A 21,077-nucleotide genomic window follows, 5' to 3' on the forward strand; every position below is an offset into this window, starting at 1 on the left:
GTATTAGCTGCCTCCTACAGTTCCAGTTGCTGTTACCCTTTCCCCAGGTGCAATCTCCTGTGTTGCCCTACATTGGCAGTCTTCTGTAAATTATAAAGATCTTTGCCTTTCATCTATCTGGAGGTCATTTGTCATGTCCGACCATCATCAGAACACAACAATGTTAAAATACAGCTCTTACCTTATAATTTATAAAGACTGAGATAATGCAAGTGATTTGCTTAGCACATTACCTAGTACATAATTGTTGTTTTTTCCCCTTCCTTCCACAATTTCTTTGACCCAATAAGGAACTCTGTTTCAGGCCACAAGATAGGAGACCTCCATGGTACCACAGAGAGCAGATTCAGAAAATCAATAGAATTTTGGCTTTTAAATTCCCTATCTATTCCACTTTTAAATCTATGAAAGTTTTCTGACCTGGAAAGGAAGAATTAAGATGAAGAGGAAAATAACAGATTCTGGTAAATGCCCATCAATAGAATTTGATTCTATTCATAGAAATATGATTTTGTTTTGTACCTTCCCTTAGGTCAAGTTTGGAAATGCAAATGATTACCTGGAACCTTGAGAAAGGGGTCTCACAGGATTTCACTTGCCCTTGCATTGGGAGTCACAGGGTAGATGTGTCAGCATGGAGAGCCTCACGTAGCAGAACCAACTTTCCAGAGCTTCCAAGTAGTGTAAACAAACACATTTTTACTGTTTTCTCTAAAAAGGTCCAGGAATTTGTAAGAGAAGCTGAGGACCATGGTCACATTAAAGGCATATGACTGTGGACTATGCATTAGACCAAATGGCCAGATACCAGATGGAAATGTAGACATCACAGTGGAAGACAGAGTAAAAAAATGATTATTAACAATAATCAGAGCTATAGTGTATATTCTAACAGATGCCATCATCAGATATTGGCCAAGGGCTAGACGTTTCCCACCATTGTCATAAAGCTACATCAGCCATGTAGCAGAAAAAAATTATGTTCACTCAATATCTATATATTCCCACAGCTCTCTTGACCCTGAGTGGGACCGGATGACTAGTTTTAAGCAATGGACTATGATCTGTCACCCCTGGGCTGTGGCACTGTAAAGCTCCTGTTTGACTGTCCAACAGTGTTTTCTCTATTATGGAGATCACGGAGGTAGCATGTTGAGATAGATGAGCCACAAGATGAAGCCAGTCTGGTCTTTCAAGGCATCATTTAGAAGAAAGCTGTCAGGGGAATTCCCTTGTGGCCCGGTGGTTAGGACTCCGCACTTTCACTGCCTTGCAGGTTCAATCCCTGGTTGGGGAATTAAAATACCACAAGCAAAAAAAAAAAAAAAAAAAAAAAAAGGAAAGCTGTCAGACCCACAGCAGAAATAAGAATTTATGTGATAAGTCAATGATATTTGTGTTATTTATTATGGGTGATAGAGAATCTTGCAAATGCTTACTAATATAGGGCCCAGAATTTAGATGTCACACCTGAGAGCAAGCAATGGGGAAAAACCTTAAATTGGTTGACTATTTTTCAAATTAATGCTGAAAAAATTTTAAGTGGTCAGTTTATGTTTCCTGCCTCTAAATAAACTGGAGATTTGGGAAAGGCAATAAGTTTCGTTAAAGAAAAAAATATGCATTTATCACACATCTGAGTTTAATGTTTGAGGAAAAACAACACTTGCTACATCATTATGAATATTATAAGATAAATACAATTTAGCATGAGGGATAAGGTATTTTGATGTCAACTGGGTTTATGTCCCAGCAATGGCCACTTTTTGTGCAGCCTTGGAAAAGCTTTTTAACCTTACTAAAATTTTACTTTCCTCATTTATGAAAAGGGGAAAATAATAATAACTTGTAAGTTTGTAGTGAACGTTAAATGAGACAATGAGCACAAAGTTCTTAGCAGAGGGCCAGGCATATGGGAGGCCTTCAATCAAAGCCTATTATTATTTTAATGTTGTTGTTGTATGGCTGGAAATCCACATAAATATAATAACTTTTACAGAGTAAAGGCAAGATGATTGAATAAATCCCCATAATACATGGAAGAAGATGATATAAGTGGATATTTATGATAACTAGAATGAAATATTAAGGCTTTATCTTGAGGATATTTTACAATATGTATGCACCTCTTGCAATAGGAATTGGTGGGCAGCTAACAGAATGTGTTTTTAAAGCTTGGAATTTTTGTTTTTCTTTGTTTCTAAAAGAGGCAGAAAACCTTGGATTTATATCATTTTGTAGAACATTCTACTTAACTTCGAAATATAAGTAAGTAGAAACAGGTTCGCAAGATGGGTATTTCTCTTTTAAGAATCTATGGGTAACTTGCAAGGGCAGGTATTTCAATATTCACATGTCCCATGTGTACTACTTGGTTTACAGTCTCCTGATTGCTATCCTGTGGCGAATTGTTCTGTTTATAGCTTTAAAATTGCTATCTGGGTGACAGTCTTGTTTCTAATCTTAAGATGCTTGTCTAGTGGCTTTGCTCCCTATGATTCATATTGCAGCTTGATAATACTGTGGAGGAAATACAATTAGCTAACTATGCACCTGCTCAGTTTACAGTTTTATGAGTGCAACTTGTTCTATGATATATATACATCTTGGAGCTTGCGATGAAATTGCTTGAAAATAGAGGTTCTGTATGAAATTTTGCAATGTATAAATATATCTTTAAACATTTTGTTTAATATGTTCTCTCTCCATATGTATACGTACATATATAAAAATATATATATAGATATCGATAAATAGATAAATATAGATAGATATCTTCCAACAGGGCTTATAAAGCTAAACAATTGCGAATTGAGGAAGCTTGGAGTGTAAAGCCATAGAAAATGGCTGGTCTGAATTTTGACATTTATTTTAGCTTCTAACCTATTACTCCCTTAAATACATCACAGCTTCTCCATGGTATTTTTCGTCTTACCATCATCATTTTCATTGAATTTTTTTTTTCCACATTGCGTGGCTTGCAGGATCTTAGTTCCCTAACCAGGGATGGAACCTGGGGCTCCAGCAGTGGAAGCACTGCGTCCTAACCACTGGACCACCAGGGAATTCCCTAATTGAAGTTTTGACATTGGTTCAGGATCAGACTCTATGCTGTATTACAGAAGTTGTTTCCAGTGGCCATTTAGCATGTAGTAAACCCTAGAAAATTTATCAACTTATTTATAAATGAGGTGTTTCATGTGAGGTTTTATTTCTAGAAACATTATTGCATGTAATAACATTGTGAGAGCTAGGGATATTTATATGCCATATTCTCTGATATATGTGGGGGGACTAGTGGTGCCTTGACCGAGCAGATTTATAAGATGCTGAAAAGGGGGACATTACCACTAGGCTCCCCACGTGGTCATTTGTAAAAATCCTTTTACTTGTGATTATGTTGCATTTATCTCTCTTGAGTGAAAGGAACCTGATTCTCCATCATAGATGACTTGCTCCTGGGTAGTCTGAGGAGGCCGAGTGAAGTTTTCAGGGCAGTTATCAAAGGACTAATGAAGACCATTGGTGGTCATGAATAGAGACAATTTGTCAACGTAATTATTTTCCAATCCGAATGAGAGTCCTCTGCAGCAGGAGGAGAAAGAGTAGTGTTTACCTAAGTATCGTAAAGAAAGATACTTAAATCAGAAGATGCAGCTTTGAGGGTGAGTATCACCATTTAGTACTTGTCGTATGACTCTAGATTTGTTATTTTAGTCTTATTTTCCTTATCTGCATGACTGGGGCTATTTCAATAATACTTATCTCAAAATAGTGTAGTGAGCCAAAAACCAACATATGCAGAATAAGTTTATACATGGTCAAGCACTATACAATTAGTAGGTATTACAACTACTATGAATGAACTCACATGGTGCCACTGGAAATGTCAACTGCACCTTTTAAGGTAGTAAAGCAATAGAAACACAGTTGTTTCTCCCTCTTCCTCAGCCTATCAGTGGGTTAAAATGCATGCAGCCTTGATGTATCTCACCCTGAACACAATAAAATGGCAATGATCTCAAATAAATAGGTCAAAATATTCAAGGGAAAGAATGTGTGCATTTTCATGCAAACAGCAGGAGGTCCAATCAACAGGATCTTTAAAGACCTATAACTGAATGAATTTAAGAGAACTTACTCCAATATATTATATCAAAAATATATATTTTTTGTGCACTGATTTAGTTGACATCATATGTATTCAAATGACTAAAATAGCTTGAAAGAGTAATAGGGGGTTGAATGAGAAGTTACTGGAATCTTAAAGTTCTTACACTTTGGAAGTATGAAGGAGTAAGAAACAATATTTAAAATAGAAAAATTAGAATAAAAAACACGTTGGGAGAGGATCTTGCTCACGTCACCAATGTGTCTGTAACACTCTCCCACCTTACCGTGGGCTTGTCCCAAGTCACGTGAGATGATTGACTGTTTATGGTCCCATTCTCTCTCCCTTACTTCAAGCACAGTACTAGCATTTGATATTCTTTGTAACAAAAGATTTGCCAGCACCATTTTTGTAAACTGAAATGAGGGCAGAAAGAAAAAAAAGCATAAAAATATTAATGTTATTTGGATACAACTTACCAAATATTTCAAAAACTTTTTAAATCCCAAAGCAACAAACCAATCACAGTGAATTAAGCATAGTCTGCACAGATGAGTGAGTCTGCACACATCAATAGGCTTTTGTGCTAGCTGCTAAAAACATATGGAATGTATTACATTCCAAACAACCAAAGGGTTCTGAAGAATAATGAATGAGATTCATAAACATGGACAAAAATAAGGCCATTTTCACATCTTCAGATTATTAAATCTAGAACAAATCTTCTTCTTCCCCAGTTGGTTTTTCTTATGACAAATTTCTGACACAGAAGAGAACATTTGTTTCATATTTTATTGAATTTCATTTATATTAAATTAAAAATATATTTCTGACAGATTCATGTAACAAAAAGGCAGAACAGTTTTCAAATTGTTCAGCTGGGATGATCAGTGTGGAATGAGGCAAAGCAGGTCGCATTCTATAATTGCCTTGTACAGGTACAATTCTTTCCCAAGAGCCAAGAGAGGATCCTTGAGAACTAACAGAAAAGCCTAATTACAGAAATTTAAAATACTGTTTGTCCCTCATTCTCAAATGACAACAGAAAATGGGAGAAGGGAAGGAGAATGGAGTGAAGGGTTGGAGGGGAAGAAAGAATAAGGGAAATTATACTAAAAATATACCTAACATTAAAAAAGTTAGTATGTGTTAAGTGCATAATCCTTCATAGATAAAATAGAAAAAAATCAAAATAACATTACACCACACACAATTGGCATATCCTATTGTGTAAGCGAGTGCAGAGGTTGAACACATCACCATAGTGCTGAACACAGAATCACAAGTAATGTCAAAATGATAACTTCCAACCCAAAAGAAACAATCACAAGCCAATTACTTATATACAAATTAACCCTAAAGACAATTATGTCCCAAATAAAGATGTCCACAGAAGAAAATCAGAGCAACATTATCCCTATTTACAAATGCAACTAGCCATGTCTTTAACAAGCTATAAAAATACTATTCACATTTTCAAACATACAGTAGTATTTTTTGTTTGTTTATTTCGAAAAGGCAACTAACTTTGAACACTGGGATTTAAATGAAACATCAATGGCTTACCAGCTAGGTATTTTTGCACCCCTGTCCTTTGATGATACTTCAGAAGCAAGAGGGTTTGTTTTCTCTTTACAAGTTAAGAACATGAGGAAATGAATACACATGTATATAATACCTTAAGCCTCTGCCTTTTTGGTAAAGTGTCTCCCCTTGTCACCTGAACTGATCTTCGTCACTAGTCAACTACTTTGATGCATATATGAGATGAGTGTTTAAGAGAAGATTTCACATGACATTTTGTGCTCTGAATTGTCTTGCAGATCGATCTCATTTTCATTTGATCTTGTTATAATGGTGCTCAGGAAAGATGAACATCTAGTCATGTCATGTGAAAATGCAGTTTTGACCTGCAGCCAGTGAGGTGTGCATTCAAAGTTAGCTGCCTTTGCACAGCTGCTCAGTTTAATAATCGACCCATTTAACAGCAGTACCAATTTATGCTACAATATTCCAAAGTACCTTACTTTAAAAGAACAGCTTACATATCTACACTTAGAAAATAACTTTCATAGTTGATTACTGGAGTAATCCCAAAGGATTCTTGGAGTGCTATGGTGTAGCCCCTCACGCCCCCCCTCCCAGCCCCTGAGAGATCCAGAAATATACAGGAAAATGACTCTCACATTAGGGAAAAGGTACACACACACACCCCCACTAATTGAAAAATCTGGAAATGGTACTCAAGAATCAGGTTATGTCAATACTTAGGAGGTATGATTTGCTTTCCTTCATAACAGCTACAGGCCTTGGGGAAACAGCTACACATCAGGGATAAAAATAGTAGTAAAGGCAAAGTGGTTTGGACAAGTTAGACTATTGCCTACAGGTATGAAACTTTGTTTTCTTATATTTGTACAAATGTAACCACTTATTGTGATATGGGTAAAACACTTAGAGCATTGAAAGAAAAATATCCTTAAAAAGCAAAAGTAGAGAAAAAATGGCAACCTATTAGACAACATGGATTTTCATTTCAGTGAAACTGCACTCATTATATATTTGTCAGAGGGATGAATGATCCAGTAAAGAGCTACAGGTGGTTCTCAGAGCTGAATAGCCTTTACCTTTATGATAATAAGACTCTTCATTTATCAAAAAAAATACATATACAGTAGCTATAAAATATTTGCAGTCAGGAGCAAAGTAAGATAAAGTAAATAAGTTAATTTGCTGGCAAAAATAACTTATTATAATGTAAAGTTTTCATGAAAAGATTAAATCTAAAACCTACCAAAGGTATGTGCACATATGTGAGTTTCAAGATTCATCACAGGGCTGACTCGACTCAAGTTCCTACAAAGGACATAGTAAGAGAATCGATCTTCATGGAAAAGCATAATTTTAACACCGTAAAGTATGTTCTGTTCAGTCATTTACTTGAGAAATAATTTAAACAATGTCCAAATTGCTACTATCTTTTACGGAAAAGTCAGACATTTGAGGGCAGAGGCTAAATCAATGTTTTACAAAGCAGCGTGTGGGACCTCAGAGTTCCGCTATGGCTTAAGACAGGCACAGCATCAAGGGGGCCGTTTTGAACTAGGGTGGCAGAAAAGTAAGGAAAATGGAGTAGTTGTGCCAATGGTAAAAGAAGTAAGGGCAGCATTTTCCTTAAGGTCCAGAGAGAAATGAATTATTTCTGTGATTCCTGACAAGATAATCACTTACTTGCAAAGTTGACTGTCAGGGAGTATTTTCCAGGGGAAGCATGTGAAAACCTCCATGAAACTGGGGCTTAAGAGTCTTTTCAACTCATGACTAGAGAAGCATTTCTTCTGCCCAAAAGATCACCTGGCTGTGAAGAGGTGAGGCAGGAGTCTGCAAAAGTGACACATCCTACATTTTTGCACCTTTACAAAATCAGTGGGGCTTGAACCGAATGTCTGAAAATTTTATTTTATAGAGACTTTTGTTTAATGAAAAGAACGAAGTAGCCCATGGTGCTAAAGCCATGTGTCCATATAAACTGAAGGACTCCTGATCCAACACTGTGCCCACAACAGCTTAATGTTTGAAATTGTGGAAAGAACTACTTTTGCAAAGGCTCTCTGGTATTAGAAAAATTGTATTAATTCTACCCAGAAGTATAAAAGCTGGCCCCTTTTTAATATCAGTAATATCAAGGTCTCTACTGATAGTGTTATTTTAAAATGATGCCCAGTCTACATCTGTATACTCTTATTTGTTCTTAAGCAAATGGCAATCAGCAGATAGATATAAGTCTGCCTTTAGTGTCTGCATGGGTACCGGGCTGTCCTTCAAAGACCATATGCATAAAGAGAGGCCCAGCAGAATTCTCTGCCCATAGGATATACAGTAGATTTAGTTTTCTGGCTTTTCAACAACTAGAAGCTTATCCACCTGGATTTCTCATTTGCCCTATTAAAAATCATCTGGCTATCAATATTGTCCAAAATAATGGAAATGAAGCAGTTTGAAATGCTTGCTTTAGCATTTATTTCTCAGAATATTGTTAATTAATTCCTTGGGTTCTTGTTGGAGATGGGAGGGTATCATAGAAAAAAGAAAGGATATGTCACAAATTAAATGCATTTTGTTTGTTTACTAAATGACACCACTTATTTTTTTTTGTCTCTGCATAAGGTAATAGAACATTTATATTTCCTTCACTTCATTTTGAAACCTCTTACTTAAAGTCATCTGTAACATATTTGCCTGTTATACTCTACAAGGTGGTATTTGCAAAACAAATTTGAAAAATTCCTCTTTACACGTAATACATTTTACAAATGGTAAAGGAATAAGAGAATGAGAAAAAAATAATTGTAATGCTTTAAAACAAGTTTTCATAAGTGGAACCTGCTTTTTATATGCCCACTTTCAGCTCAACCTAACAAGTAACAATTTTAAATGGCAAACATTTTTTACTATGCAAAATCCATCCTACATTTTCATATCCTGCATTTTATTTTGCTACATTATATTTTGTGGTTAGTTTTCTAGTGTGATTTATTTAATAGTATTAAAATCATTTAACATCTGTTAACCTAACTAAATCTACATCTTACAGCATTATCATGGTTCTGTCCAGATATATACATGCTTTCATAATCACCTTTTCTATTACCTTATGAACTACATATACTAGTTAAATAACCAACATTTATAGATGGATGAATAATTCAAGTTTTGAAATAAAGTTTAGATAGCTCTAGAAAAACATGTATTTACATCCTTCCCTGTCAGGCTTAACCAATTTCCTTTTTTTTTTTTTTTTTTTTTAATTTTTGACACTTCAAAAAGCATGTTGATAACCCTTTCAACTTCATGTAGGGGCAGCATCTCACAGTCCTACTGGTTTGTCTTAGGCATTGGAAATATACGCCAAGTCCTGATTTTACAGGGTATTAACACATACATTATACAGCTACAAATTTCTCCTCTCCAGCTACAAATATTCAATCATTCTTCCTGATGTACTACGTAAACAATCTCAAATTTTTAGTTTATACATTTTAATCTGATGTGAGTTATGCATTGTTTTTCATTCCATTTCAAGAAAATTACCCGAGAAAAACTCTCATCCTAACCTGTGCTATTAATATTTGGAAAAATCAATTTCTACTCCGTCGTTCAAGCATCTCTTTGTGGTTCAGGATGCTTTGAGGTTCTGGGTCTACCTTGGTTTAGAAAACTCCTTTTCTCACCTGCCAAGAACCACTGCCCTAAACAACCATTTAATTATACAGTTTTTCTTGCCTGGAAATAAGATTCCCCAAGATAGGTATAAGCTACAAGATTTGGTGATTTAAAAAATACAGTTTTTGTAATTTGACTATTAATTTTCTTCAAATTTACTTAATTGGTTCTGCATATTTGCACTGATATAACTAGCCTACAATAATCTGATATTCTGATGCACTTCACAGGCTTTAATTGGCATTTTGAAATTTCACTCTACTGAGTTGAATAAGTTATTCTTTGGAACAAATGAAACTTTTTTTTTCTCCCTCTCATACACTCTGAAATATGTTTTCCTAGGGGGACAAAAATAAATCAAAATAGAAACCCTAAAACAACTGAAATCAAGTATGTGCTATAGAAATCATTCAAAAGGAAAAATAAAGTTCTTGTGAAGCATTTTGGGTCATTTTGGATTATACTTGCATCTATCTCCAGTTATTAGTACCTGATATGTAAGGGTCTTATGTTCCTAGGATGATGGAGACACTACCTTCACTGAATACATTTCTATTACCTTAACAGTAAAATAATTATTTTTCTTTCCTTCTTCAGTATAAGTGATTCTGCTCTTCATATCCCCATAGAAACCATATGAATATCGTAAATCAGGAGAGTCAAGTTCTAATATCCAACAAGGATGCTGTCAGTGATGAGTTGGTACAGATTTATTTAGAAAGAGAGGTTTATATCTAAACTTTCATAAACACTGATGTGAGGAACCCTTTTCCTGGATACTCCTCTGACTGGGTGAATGAGCTCTGAGCTATTAGGCTGTAGCCCCTGGATCATTCTGTGTCTTCAACCCTGGGAATTTCACTGGAAGAGCTCTCACAAACCCTTCCCTTGCTCAACCTCAGCCTTTAAGCTTCCCTCACTTTTCATAACTCAGGAAGAAACCATTCCCAATTTCTCCAATGTTCCTGGCCAAAGACCAACATCTATTGCTGATTTAATGGTTAAGTTAGAATCCAATAGGACAATTAGCCAGTGATACAATATCCTTCTAGAACAGTTTGTGTTTGAATGATAACACTGAAACTATCCTATTTGCTAACTTCAGGAACTTGTAGGGTGTTTCACTCATTTCCCACATGAGTTTACAGGAGATCTTTTAACAAAGAGTTGATTTTATATGACTATTCATAAAATAGTCTGTGCAATTGTATTCCTTGAATTATATAAAAAAATTAAATGTCATGCCAAATAAATCTGGATTGTAAAATTTTAAAGTTATAGTATTGCATTTATCTGGGTGTTCCCCACATAACACAGTGCTTTTAGTAGACTATAAATAAATTTGAGTTGAAAAAATAAGTGAGCTGAATGGATAGATAGATCTACTTTTCAAAATAGGCAGAAACCTAGATTTCTTTTCATCCTTTTTTCTAAACTCTCCTCTTTGCCAATAGAGATTTTTAGTCTAATTGCTTTTAATTAGGTTATACATTCAAATTTGATCCCAATACTTTAACATTGAAAATAAATATATTTTTTAAATTCCAAATGAATTGGGCCAGACTTTCCTCAAAGAGAGAGATTTCTATCCAATTTTTCTAATTACTGACCTGAGGCCCCCTTTTCCTGAAAACTCGTTCCTACCATTTGTTCCCATTGCTCCTCTTAACTCAGTGGGTTAAGTGATACACAAGAAAGGTGGCTCTAGAACTAGGATGCTGTGTTTGAAGAAAAAGAGTTATTATATAAAGTATCAAAAGAGTAGTATGTTGGATATTAAAATAATTACATGAGAAGTTTTTTCACATTTATTTACAACTTTTGACCCGAGGACCTATCTATAAGCAGTGAATGTTTGTATTTCTTTTTATTATACCAATTTATGTGCAAAGAGTTACCTTCCACTTAATATAAATAGAGTCTCATACTAGAAATTCCATGAAATTCAAGCCAATCCTTACTTGCATTCCTTCAAGTGGAGTATACAAACTGGAAAACTTTCCTTGTTTAGGAAATGTGATATCACATGTTGATCATGTGCTGACCCTCTCACCATAATCCCAAAGTGTTCCAAAGTCCTAATTTGCTTGGTTTGGTATTTCCACAGTCTTTCTTTATCTTAGCTCTTTAAAAAAAAAAATGTACTTAAATGAATTATTTTGCTGGTTGCTTCCATATTGCTTCATTCAAAATCCAAAATGGAGTTCAGAAAGAGAACAAATAAAATTATAGCTTAAGTGCAAACTACATTTCTGAGTATCTGCCAAGTAGACATACCCAATCCAGTGTGTTTCTTCCAGTTCAATGGATTCCCCATTGGACCACCCCTGAAAGTGTCAGTAGTTTTCATGAACCACACAGAACTGTCTCTTAGTTTCCCTTCTACTCTTAATATTACCAACTGCCTATCAAGTACTGTCATTCATAGAGGGGAAGAAAATGTTGAAGAATGTAAAGGATTGGGGGTGGGGATACATATTCAATAGTGTAAAACACAAAAGTAAGATTTGATGTTACATTTGACTAATATCTTGTCCTCCCCTTCTAATTTTAAAGATTGCATATTTAAAATAGTGGCCATTTCACCATATTAAAATATTTCTTTTCATAATTCTTTCAATTTATAGCAACACCTAAGAAGGTTTGATGTAAAAATGTTTGCAATTATAAATTAAAGCTGAAAAGAGGGGAGAAAGTAATATGAAGAGACAGATCAAAGCAAAACAAAATGAAAAAAACAAAAAAGCTCTCCAAACATAATTACTAGTTATAACTTTGATGAAGATTCAAAACTTATGAAAGCTGAGTTGGCCATTCTTGCTTGTCAAGATTGAAACTGTCTGAGAAAGAGATTGGATTTTCAATCGTAGTTACTATCACACATTATAAAAAAGGTTATCGTTTTGTTCTTCTGGAAACATCATTAGGATTTCCAGGGCTGCTGAAAATGTACACATCGGTTCCTGCAGCTTGGGTCTTTCAAGCATGTGCATTGAAATACAGGAAGGAAGGAAGGAAGGAAGGAAGGAAGGAAGGAAAGGAGGGAATCAAAGAAAAAAAACGTTTAAAAAAAGTTGGGAACTAGTTTGACAGCAGGCAGTATTGCCTCATATTTGCTGGCCCTTCTCTAGCTGTTCCACTCTCCTGACCAACCCATGCAGAGAAATGAAGAAACAGTGTGGTTCCTCCTGTCTTTCTCTTTCAGTCCTTCCTTCTAATGTTCAAGTTAGATAAGCAATAACTATCATTGTATCTTGATATCTTCCACTGGGAAGTGTCAAAACTACTGGCCTTGAGAGTAGAGGGAAGACCACAAGAGAAAGAGAGGCGGCGGAGAAGTTGGAGCGGGCGTCTCTCTCCACCTGAAAACCACTGCTGAGCTTACACCACAGTATTCCGGTGTCTGTAGGGTGGAGGAGGCAGCACAGTGCCTGGCTTCAGTGAGAACTCAGAGAGGTATTCAGGATTCTCTGCCACAATAGGCCGGATCCTTCCATTTTGTTTATAAAAATATTTTGTGCTGTACTCCTGCAGGTAATCTGGGTGCTGAAGGGTGCTCCGAGGTGGCAGGCTGTGGTTCCAGTAGTCAGGGTTGTCGAATGCTTTCTTGGCCTTCTCTGGCACTGACAGTACGTTGTTCTTCAGGTATTCAGCGTTCCCCAAGGCGTTGGCAAATGTGTTGAGGTACAGTGGCTCATTCACATACTCATCCTCTGCCTTGGGTGGACCATGGGAAGCACTGTGATATTCGGGATTATCCAAAGCTTGAAGGTCTCCATTTTTCCTCCGAGACACAAAAGGGTTCTCCTCCACAGGGTTCAGGTATTCTGATGTAATACAAAAGTATCAGTTAACATCTACTTTCTGGAAAATGTTAATCAGACCATGGTTATACAGAATAGTTAGCTTTTTTTTCCAGGACAATAAAGCCACATATTTCAGGAATTTTCATAAAATTTTTTGTTGATTACTACTATCATATGAAAGAGGAGTTAGTGGGCAAAAAAATGTTAGTGACAAAACAAGGCACCAGCAAGGTCAGGGGCAGAGTCCCTGTCCCCTAGATTTTTCTTCTTTCCTTCTGCTTGCATTTGTCTCTCCTACTTATGGGGCCAGTTGTTTAAATGCTTCTACTTTCTAAAAGTTGGTAATTTATGTTGGAAGATAAGACAACATATCAAGGTTAAATAGCCTTTAAATATGGAGAAATGAGAATTTTTAAAGAATATTGGAAGATAAAAATGTCTACAGATTAACTCCATGTCAAGATAAATGGATGAAGTGAAATAAAAGTATTTTTTAGTCTACATAATTTGCTTAGAATGTCTGCATAGGTAACAAGGATTTGATTACAGGTGTTCCCTCAGAAAGATTTACACACAGGAAAGAAAACATCTAAGGAAAAGACTCAACTAATCAAATCATATAGACATCTAACATGCCTCTATATTGACTTGCATGACAAAACATATGCTTAACAATAAATATAATTGTAACATTTATTTCCAATGGCTAATCATAATCATAAAATAGCAAACTATTAGTTTGAATCATATGAAATTGCTATTTTGTAGGTTGAAGCCAGTCATATAGCAGCTATTTTGTATGATTCAGTCTAATAAATAGGTATTGGGCTAGAATTGGTACTGGGCTAGAACTTTAAAAAATACTGCTAATTAATGCTGTTCTCCTCATGTTTAATCCTATTCCTATGTTTATAATATAGAATATATAGAGAGACATATATACACATATATAGTAGACCCTCTTTTTAAATATATGCACAAAAATGACACTTTAGCTATTCCTACTTTGGTGTTGGGGTAGGGAGAGGGCATAACTGTTTGTTGAGATGCTACCATTCTGAAACAAACTTTCTATCCCCTATACTAAACCCGACATGTAGAGAGAAAAATATCATCAACCCAGGGTTATTTTTTCCTGGATATAGGCCTACGGGATATAGTTAATTATTTAGCGTCACGTGCAAGTTAAAAGACAGTAATGAATATCCCACCATCATATACACAGATTACAGTTCAATAATTTACAAGGCACAATCCTGTGAAAAAGGAAGTGCAAGGTGTATTCTTCCAGCATTATAGACAGAAAATTGAGATTAAATGATGTATGAAGGATATAATTTGTGTTGAACTAGAATTCAAGTTCCCTAACTCCTGTTGAATAATCTTGTTCTACTGCACTGTTTTCACTATTGCCCCTACAGGAGTAGGCTGACCTTTACACTTCATCATAAGTTTAATTTGAATGGTTCTCAAATCTACTGTCATTTTAAGAAAAATATATGAAAAATACCTATAAGGGAGTCAGAATTGGATTTTTCTTATCAGGGTCCTGAAACTTCTTAATTGAAAGTATAGGAATGTCTATACTAAAATTCTCTACTCTCTGAGAACTGAGCTAGAGTTCTACATAAATGTGGGTCTCTTAGTACACAGAAATAAAATCTGGTGATGGTCTACAGTGAGTCTACACAGACTGACTTGCCTTTCTCTTAGAAGGTTCAAGTTACCTTTTCTCAAAGTAATCTGCTTATCTATTGTCGTGATGCAAATTTGTATAGCCATGTAGTTCTGTAGATAGGAATAATTTTATGGTTGAGTTGAGAATCTTCCCAGAGAGCATTTCACTTTTGGGGCATCTGTCAAATCTTCTCAAAACCTACATTGTGTCACTATTGGGCTACTGTCAACATCCAATTCTTCGTTACAGTAATACTTTGATACATATAGAGGTGGATATATTTTAATAGGTTATTGACAATATGTATTTAGGCATCCCTTAATTGCATACTATAAAAGTGAATATAACTGCATATTAAGTGAGACAATGGAACTTTATACAGAGTCTTAAAATACAGTTTACTGTGACACTGAAGACTAAGAAACGTCACCAGTTTTTAATAATAATCATCCATCTTCTTTTTCTGATGCTGTTAACATAAAAGGAAACAGGCTTTCTCAAAATTGAAATGTTATCTGATTTGGGTGTTTAACATTTCTAATAACTTTGTAAAGTTATTTCTGTTCTTTGTAAAGGCACAAGCTATGAATATTTTCAAGATGTGATGGTATACATATAAGTACATGCAGGGTCAGAACTTTAATTTTTGAAATGCATCATACAAGAAGTCATGATTTCTTAAAATAAACTAGGTCATTTAATTGACACCATTTTAATGCATCAATCTTTTATTGGTGACATTGAAAGCTTTGGACATTTTTACCAACAACATCAGTCTTTATGATCTCCACAATAAGTCCAATGGAACAAGAGTTCTGAAATCTTGTGATATGCTACCTCATTCAAATATTCCAATAAGGATATGTTTAGATCAGTGCTTCTCAAGCTTGATTATGCATAAAAATCACCTGGGGATCTTGTTAAAATGCAGATTCCTATTCAAGTGGGGCCTGAGATTCTGGTTTCTAAAAAAGCCCCGAGATGATGTGGATGCTTTTGATTCAGAAAGCCTACTAGAAATAGCAGCAGCCTAAGCCTTTTGTGGATCACAAATGTTACATAGGCAGGTAGTTTGGCAATTTCCCTTCCATACTTTGCTTATTTTGATAGAGACAAATGTCGAGTGGCAATCATTTCTGAACATTCTGCTTGTACCTTGTTTGGGTTTGTCTCGCATAGGGGTCATGTAACCTTCTTCATCCAGCTCTCCTCGTGGGCTCCGTTCTGGGGCAAACACTGTGGGGTCAGCGCTGTACCTCTGGGTGCTGCTGTCCTCTTGGATGTGGGGTGCCACGGACTTGCGTAAGGTGCCGTTACAGCAGGAGTCATCAAAAATCTCGGCGGTAGCCCCCTGAGCAACTGGGGCTTCTGGGATCGTGCTGGTGGTGGCTCTATAGGGCATGGGCACTCCTTGTTCTGCAGCAAAACCCCCATCTCGGTACACAAACTGGTTCTGTCAATAGTAGAAACACATTTGGACCAAAGGTATTGTTAGGAATAGCTGTCAAAAATATGGATGTTAATAACAAAAAGAAATGGAAGTTTGTCTTTCACAGCAAAGTCAGAGTTTCTTAATGGAGTTTTTCCCCCTAATAGTCAATGAGTTTGAGTTAGACTAGAAACACCTAAAATTCCAATTTTTCTTATAAAATAAATCAATTGTGGGAAAACATTTTGGAAATATATATTTTAATTTTACTAATCACCTAACACATGATCTAATAAAAAGTATTTCATGTTCCTTTCCCACAACTGCCTATTTTTAGTGTAAAAATTCAAAGTGAATCTTCAAGACAAATGGCAATGTCATTAACTATAGGCAGTTGCCATTAATAACAGAAGCACACTGATGCAGTTTGAATGGTGATGTTTCCTTATTGCCTTCTAGTCTGTGGTTTCTGTGACTCTGAGTCTCTAGTATCTAACTAGAGAATCATCACTGAGATTCTGACTTTTTAGCCCAAGACCTACAATTGTGGAAGTAAAGATAATCCCCTTTATCCAGAAGCATGATGTATGAGCCCAGGTAAATTCTTCAGATAAAAATCAAAAGCTACTGTTGATGCATGATATCTCAACTCTGGATTATCTATTGAGATAAAACATATCTACATAGGCAGCTACACAATCTACAGTAAATTCTTAACTCACTGTTGGCAAAGGCAAAATGAGGAAATTATGGTGAGGCAAGAGAGGAAACATGATAAGCAAAGACCAAAAATCCTAAAAGATGAAGGTTGATTGTGAAATACTTACTCCTGACATGGGGGTGTAGGCAGGAGGAGGGCTGTGTCCAATTTCACTCTAATAGGAAAGAAAAATGGAATGATGGATGTAATAAGAGGTAACATGAATGAAAAAAAAAGAACAGAAAAAAAAAAAAAGAAAAAAGAAAAGCCACATGAGTTGTATGAACCAAAGGGGAAGACATGCACAACAGTGTCGTTTGCTAAACAGTAAAATTTTATGCACTCTGATGATAAGCAAGTTTATTTATATTTTCTGAAGATACTGAATATTTTAATTCAATCCCTGTAAAGAAGAATTATTTAGAAAAAGTAAAATTTTAAATTGATTAAAAATTAAGTTGACAATAAATGTTCTTCTGATTAAACCTGGAAGAAAGGGAAAAGCAGTAAATTAACTTGAGTTGTAAATGAGGAACCCTTCCCTTTGTTACAAGTTAAATGACTGGAATGGCCACATATCACAGCATTAACTTTCCTCTCATAAGAAGAAACTTATCTAAAAGGAGATAGAGGTGGACTTCAACTTGCCTGGAATAATTTTTGCTGTCAAGTTACATTTATTTTTCACCATTTCAGCAAAGGGTCAACATCTTAGCCTCTTCTATAAAAAGGTACATAATATTTGCTCATCAATCTTTTTTTTTTTAAGTGAAGAAAAAGCAGAAAATCTTGGAAAAATCATTTTCTTTACTGGAAACATGCTTTGCATACATTAATTTTATGTATTTAGAATCAGTTGAAATTACATTGCAATTTAAAACAAGACATAGTCTTATGGCTTAAAACTCTAGCTTATGGGTTAAATAAAAGTCAATATAAAAATATGATAAAATATTAAGGACAATGTTCCTTATGGTAAGTATAGGGGATGTATGAATACCACCTCTGCTTCCTAGCTAAAAATTATATATATATATAAAATATCAATCACTTATTAAACACATTTCTTGAGAAACCATGGTCTATGTATGCACCAGGCACCTTTCTTAGCACTGGAAATAATGAATAATGCAAATAAAAACAGTTGATTTTATGAACTTTGCATTCTCTACCTTCTGGATTTAATTGAACAGTGATGACTAAAATAAACCTCAAAGACAACATCTTGAAACATCTATGAAACAGAGCTAATTCTTATTCCAGATCAACGTTTTTATAATTTAGAGATTCATAGACTAATCTAAGAACATTGTCCCATGGAGATTAACTGTTTGATACAAATTAATAACAACTGGATAATATAGTTTTCCTTAATTAACAGCCTGCTGGATGAATCAAGGGACAAGCTCTGAAACCCTACACTGAATTTACATTTAAACTCTGCCCATAACTGAGTCACCTACATGATGGCATAGAAAATATTTATCTCTTTTCTTCTCTAATAACATAACTCACAACACATTGAAGACTATGACATGGAAAGTTAGATATATTTAATATGCACTGCATAGTAGGTGCTTTTGTACAATAGACAGATTGTTGTATGGTATGTTAGAAGCTCCACGCTCCAGTCCCAATTACAAGAGATGTGGTCAATCGTGAAATATCTCAGACCCTCATTTTCATCCTTGGCCTCTCTCATTCTTAATGAAGATAAAGTACGATATTATATATAGATGAACTTCTTAAGCTCTGCACTATTATACAAATGTAGAGAATATGTGAAATTTAAATGTTCACACCTGCTAAGTCAAATGTTTAAAGTCAAGCAATCAAATTGCCAAGGCTTCTCATCAAAGAAGCATTTTTAAGTGCCTACTTGTCTTCCATAGCACCTTAAATATAGGCACATTTTGCTACCTTTTAGAGTGTCATAAAATAAAATTCATTTGTTCATAAAGTTTGAGAAATAAATTTTCCATATAGCCCAGTGATATGTAAAATAGAGGGCTGGTACAAAAATATGACACCTGCCTGCTGGAACTTTATCATATTACAACCTTGGCCTTACCCTATCATTAAACCTGGATTATTTGGCAAGCATTTAGCAAATATTTATTAAATTGCTACAGTGAAAGCACAAGAATTATGGTAGATACTGGAGATACCATGATGCACTAAGAGAGGCATGTCCAGTGGCCTTTTGTAATTTACATTGTACTATCAAACATTACCTGAGATTATTAGAAGAAAAGGTAAGAGTAAGGTGAGGCTGGAGTGAATTTATTTCATTTTCATGATTAGATATTAAAAGGCAAGGTATTCCAAAATATTCATAATCACCAGTGTTCCTTTGACCTCTTCTTTCGCAAGAGTTGCTATAGTGGGTAATGTTCGATTAGAATCACAGTTGAGGAAACAGCACTGCTGCACATTTAACATTTTATAAAACTTGAGAGATAAATGATCATAAGAATAACTCACAAGTCATTCTTCATCAGGAAATACTTTATTGTCTATATTCATTACCTGGGCTAGACCGCCTTCAATTGTAAAGGTGTTGTATTAAAAATAACTAGATCTCTTGCAGTTAGTCTGTTCCAAGACACGAAGTGCAGCCATGCTTTATTAGAATGGATCCGCTGTCCTTGCTTTGACAAGTCTTTCAGTCAGCAACCTGCCAACTCTGTATCTAGACACACTGCCAGAGACCTTCACAGTAATAGGAGTGTCTTCATGCTTTTTCTAGTTTTCAGCATTTAAATGGAAAAAAAGCTAAACAAAATTCCCTTAGCATTCATTGTTTTTAGGGTTACTGGCTGCTTTTTATGTTTCTGTTTCCATTTTTTCCATTTGCTTTTTTTCTGTTTTCCATGATAAAAAGCACCTCATTCATATCTCCCTGGAAGGGCAATGCAGCTACAAGGGAACATCTGTGAGGCCAATTAGCTGGGCTGGAAATGTGACATAATTGTTGTTTAAATATATTTAAATTACATGTTAATCACTATGTCATAATTTATAGGCTTTGAAAATAACTTTTTGTACTTGAGAGCCAAGCCAGATTTTACTTGTTTTTGCTGTTTTTAGATTGTAACAAGCTCTTCTCATTCCCCACACAACCATCCCCCAGTTCCCCACGCTTGAAAAGCTGAACTTTTAATATTGGAAAGAATGACAGCTGCAAGTAAATTGGTTGAGTAAAAATTAAGATCCCCACAATAAGAATGAGCTGCAGTGACCTTAACGTTCTAAGCAGAACAAAGCAGTGCTCTCAGTTAAAAGGCTTTCGCTTTTTTTTTTTATTGTGCCACTTTCTGCTGTCCGTCAAAGCCCAGCTTTGACGACCTTCAGGAAGCAGCACTGGGTACATCTGTTCAATTAACTGGTGAGGGGATTTACTGTCAGCAGGACAAAGATAGAAAGAGGTGGGCTATGAACTGGCAGGTGATCTGGAGCTTGCTCCTGGTGGGGAAATATGTAAGGGTGATGAAGAGAGTCAAGTTTAATTTGTGGCCACAATCACTGGGAAACTGTATGATTAACTAGGACCCAAATGCCAGGGGTTATAGAGAAGGCAAATGTCAACAAATATATCAAATACAGTATTAAGTGCAGTTTTAGATACATCATGTCCTAAAATTTACTTTTCAGTTGAATGATAAAGATTTGAACCTTTGTCTTACTCATGTACTGCATTTCTCATATTTATTGTTTTAATTAAAACATATTTATTTTATATTATTCCTGGGAAATTTTAAATTGTTAACTGGATGAACTGTGTCCCATGATATTTTTAAAAATATTATACAAATGTATCTTCTTAGGAAACAAACAAAAATGCATGCTTAATGCCTAACTTCTACCTAAAGTAAACATGTGCTTAATGAGAGTTGTTTTTAATCTTCAGATAATTGTTACTCGTAATATTAACTATAGGATTAAAGTTTCTAGGGCCAAGAATCACTCTAAATCCTTTTAGCTAAAATGCATGTGTCTCTATAAGATGGTGCTAATCCACCAGCACTAACCTAAACACTTCCACATAGTAATTATTAAGGGTTCTCAATTTTTTATCCTCCTTGGAGTATATTCTTAACACTCTGATGGGCATTTTCACATTTCACAGG

At 35.3% G+C, this 21,077-nt stretch overlaps 1 protein-coding gene across 9 annotated transcripts in view; it reads right to left on the minus strand.

Moving 5' to 3' along the window:
• Positions 1–4,889: 4,889 nt before the first annotated feature.
• ERBB4 (erb-b2 receptor tyrosine kinase 4) overlaps positions 4,890–21,077 on the minus strand; it is a 1,132,189-nt gene continuing 1,116,001 nt past the window's right edge. For 6 of the 9 annotated variants that reach the window (XM_067026813.1, XM_059053753.2, XM_059053754.2 and 3 more), the window contains 3 exons: positions 17,075–17,122; positions 15,974–16,271; positions 4,890–13,161 (listed from right to left, as the gene is read on the minus strand). In XM_067026813.1, the coding sequence (XP_066882914.1) occupies positions 12,716–13,161; positions 15,974–16,271; positions 17,075–17,122 (792 nt within the window). In that variant the 3' untranslated portion in view covers positions 4,890–12,715. The remainder of the gene's footprint in view (positions 13,162–15,973; positions 16,272–17,074; positions 17,123–21,077) is intronic. The other 3 variants (XM_067026811.1, XM_067026812.1, XM_067026810.1) reach the window with 1 other exon arrangement.

This window comes from Kogia breviceps, chromosome 2 (assembly GCF_026419965.1).
Source record: "Kogia breviceps isolate mKogBre1 chromosome 2, mKogBre1 haplotype 1, whole genome shotgun sequence".
In the NCBI taxonomy this organism is placed as follows: domain Eukaryota; kingdom Metazoa; phylum Chordata; class Mammalia; order Artiodactyla; family Physeteridae; genus Kogia; species Kogia breviceps.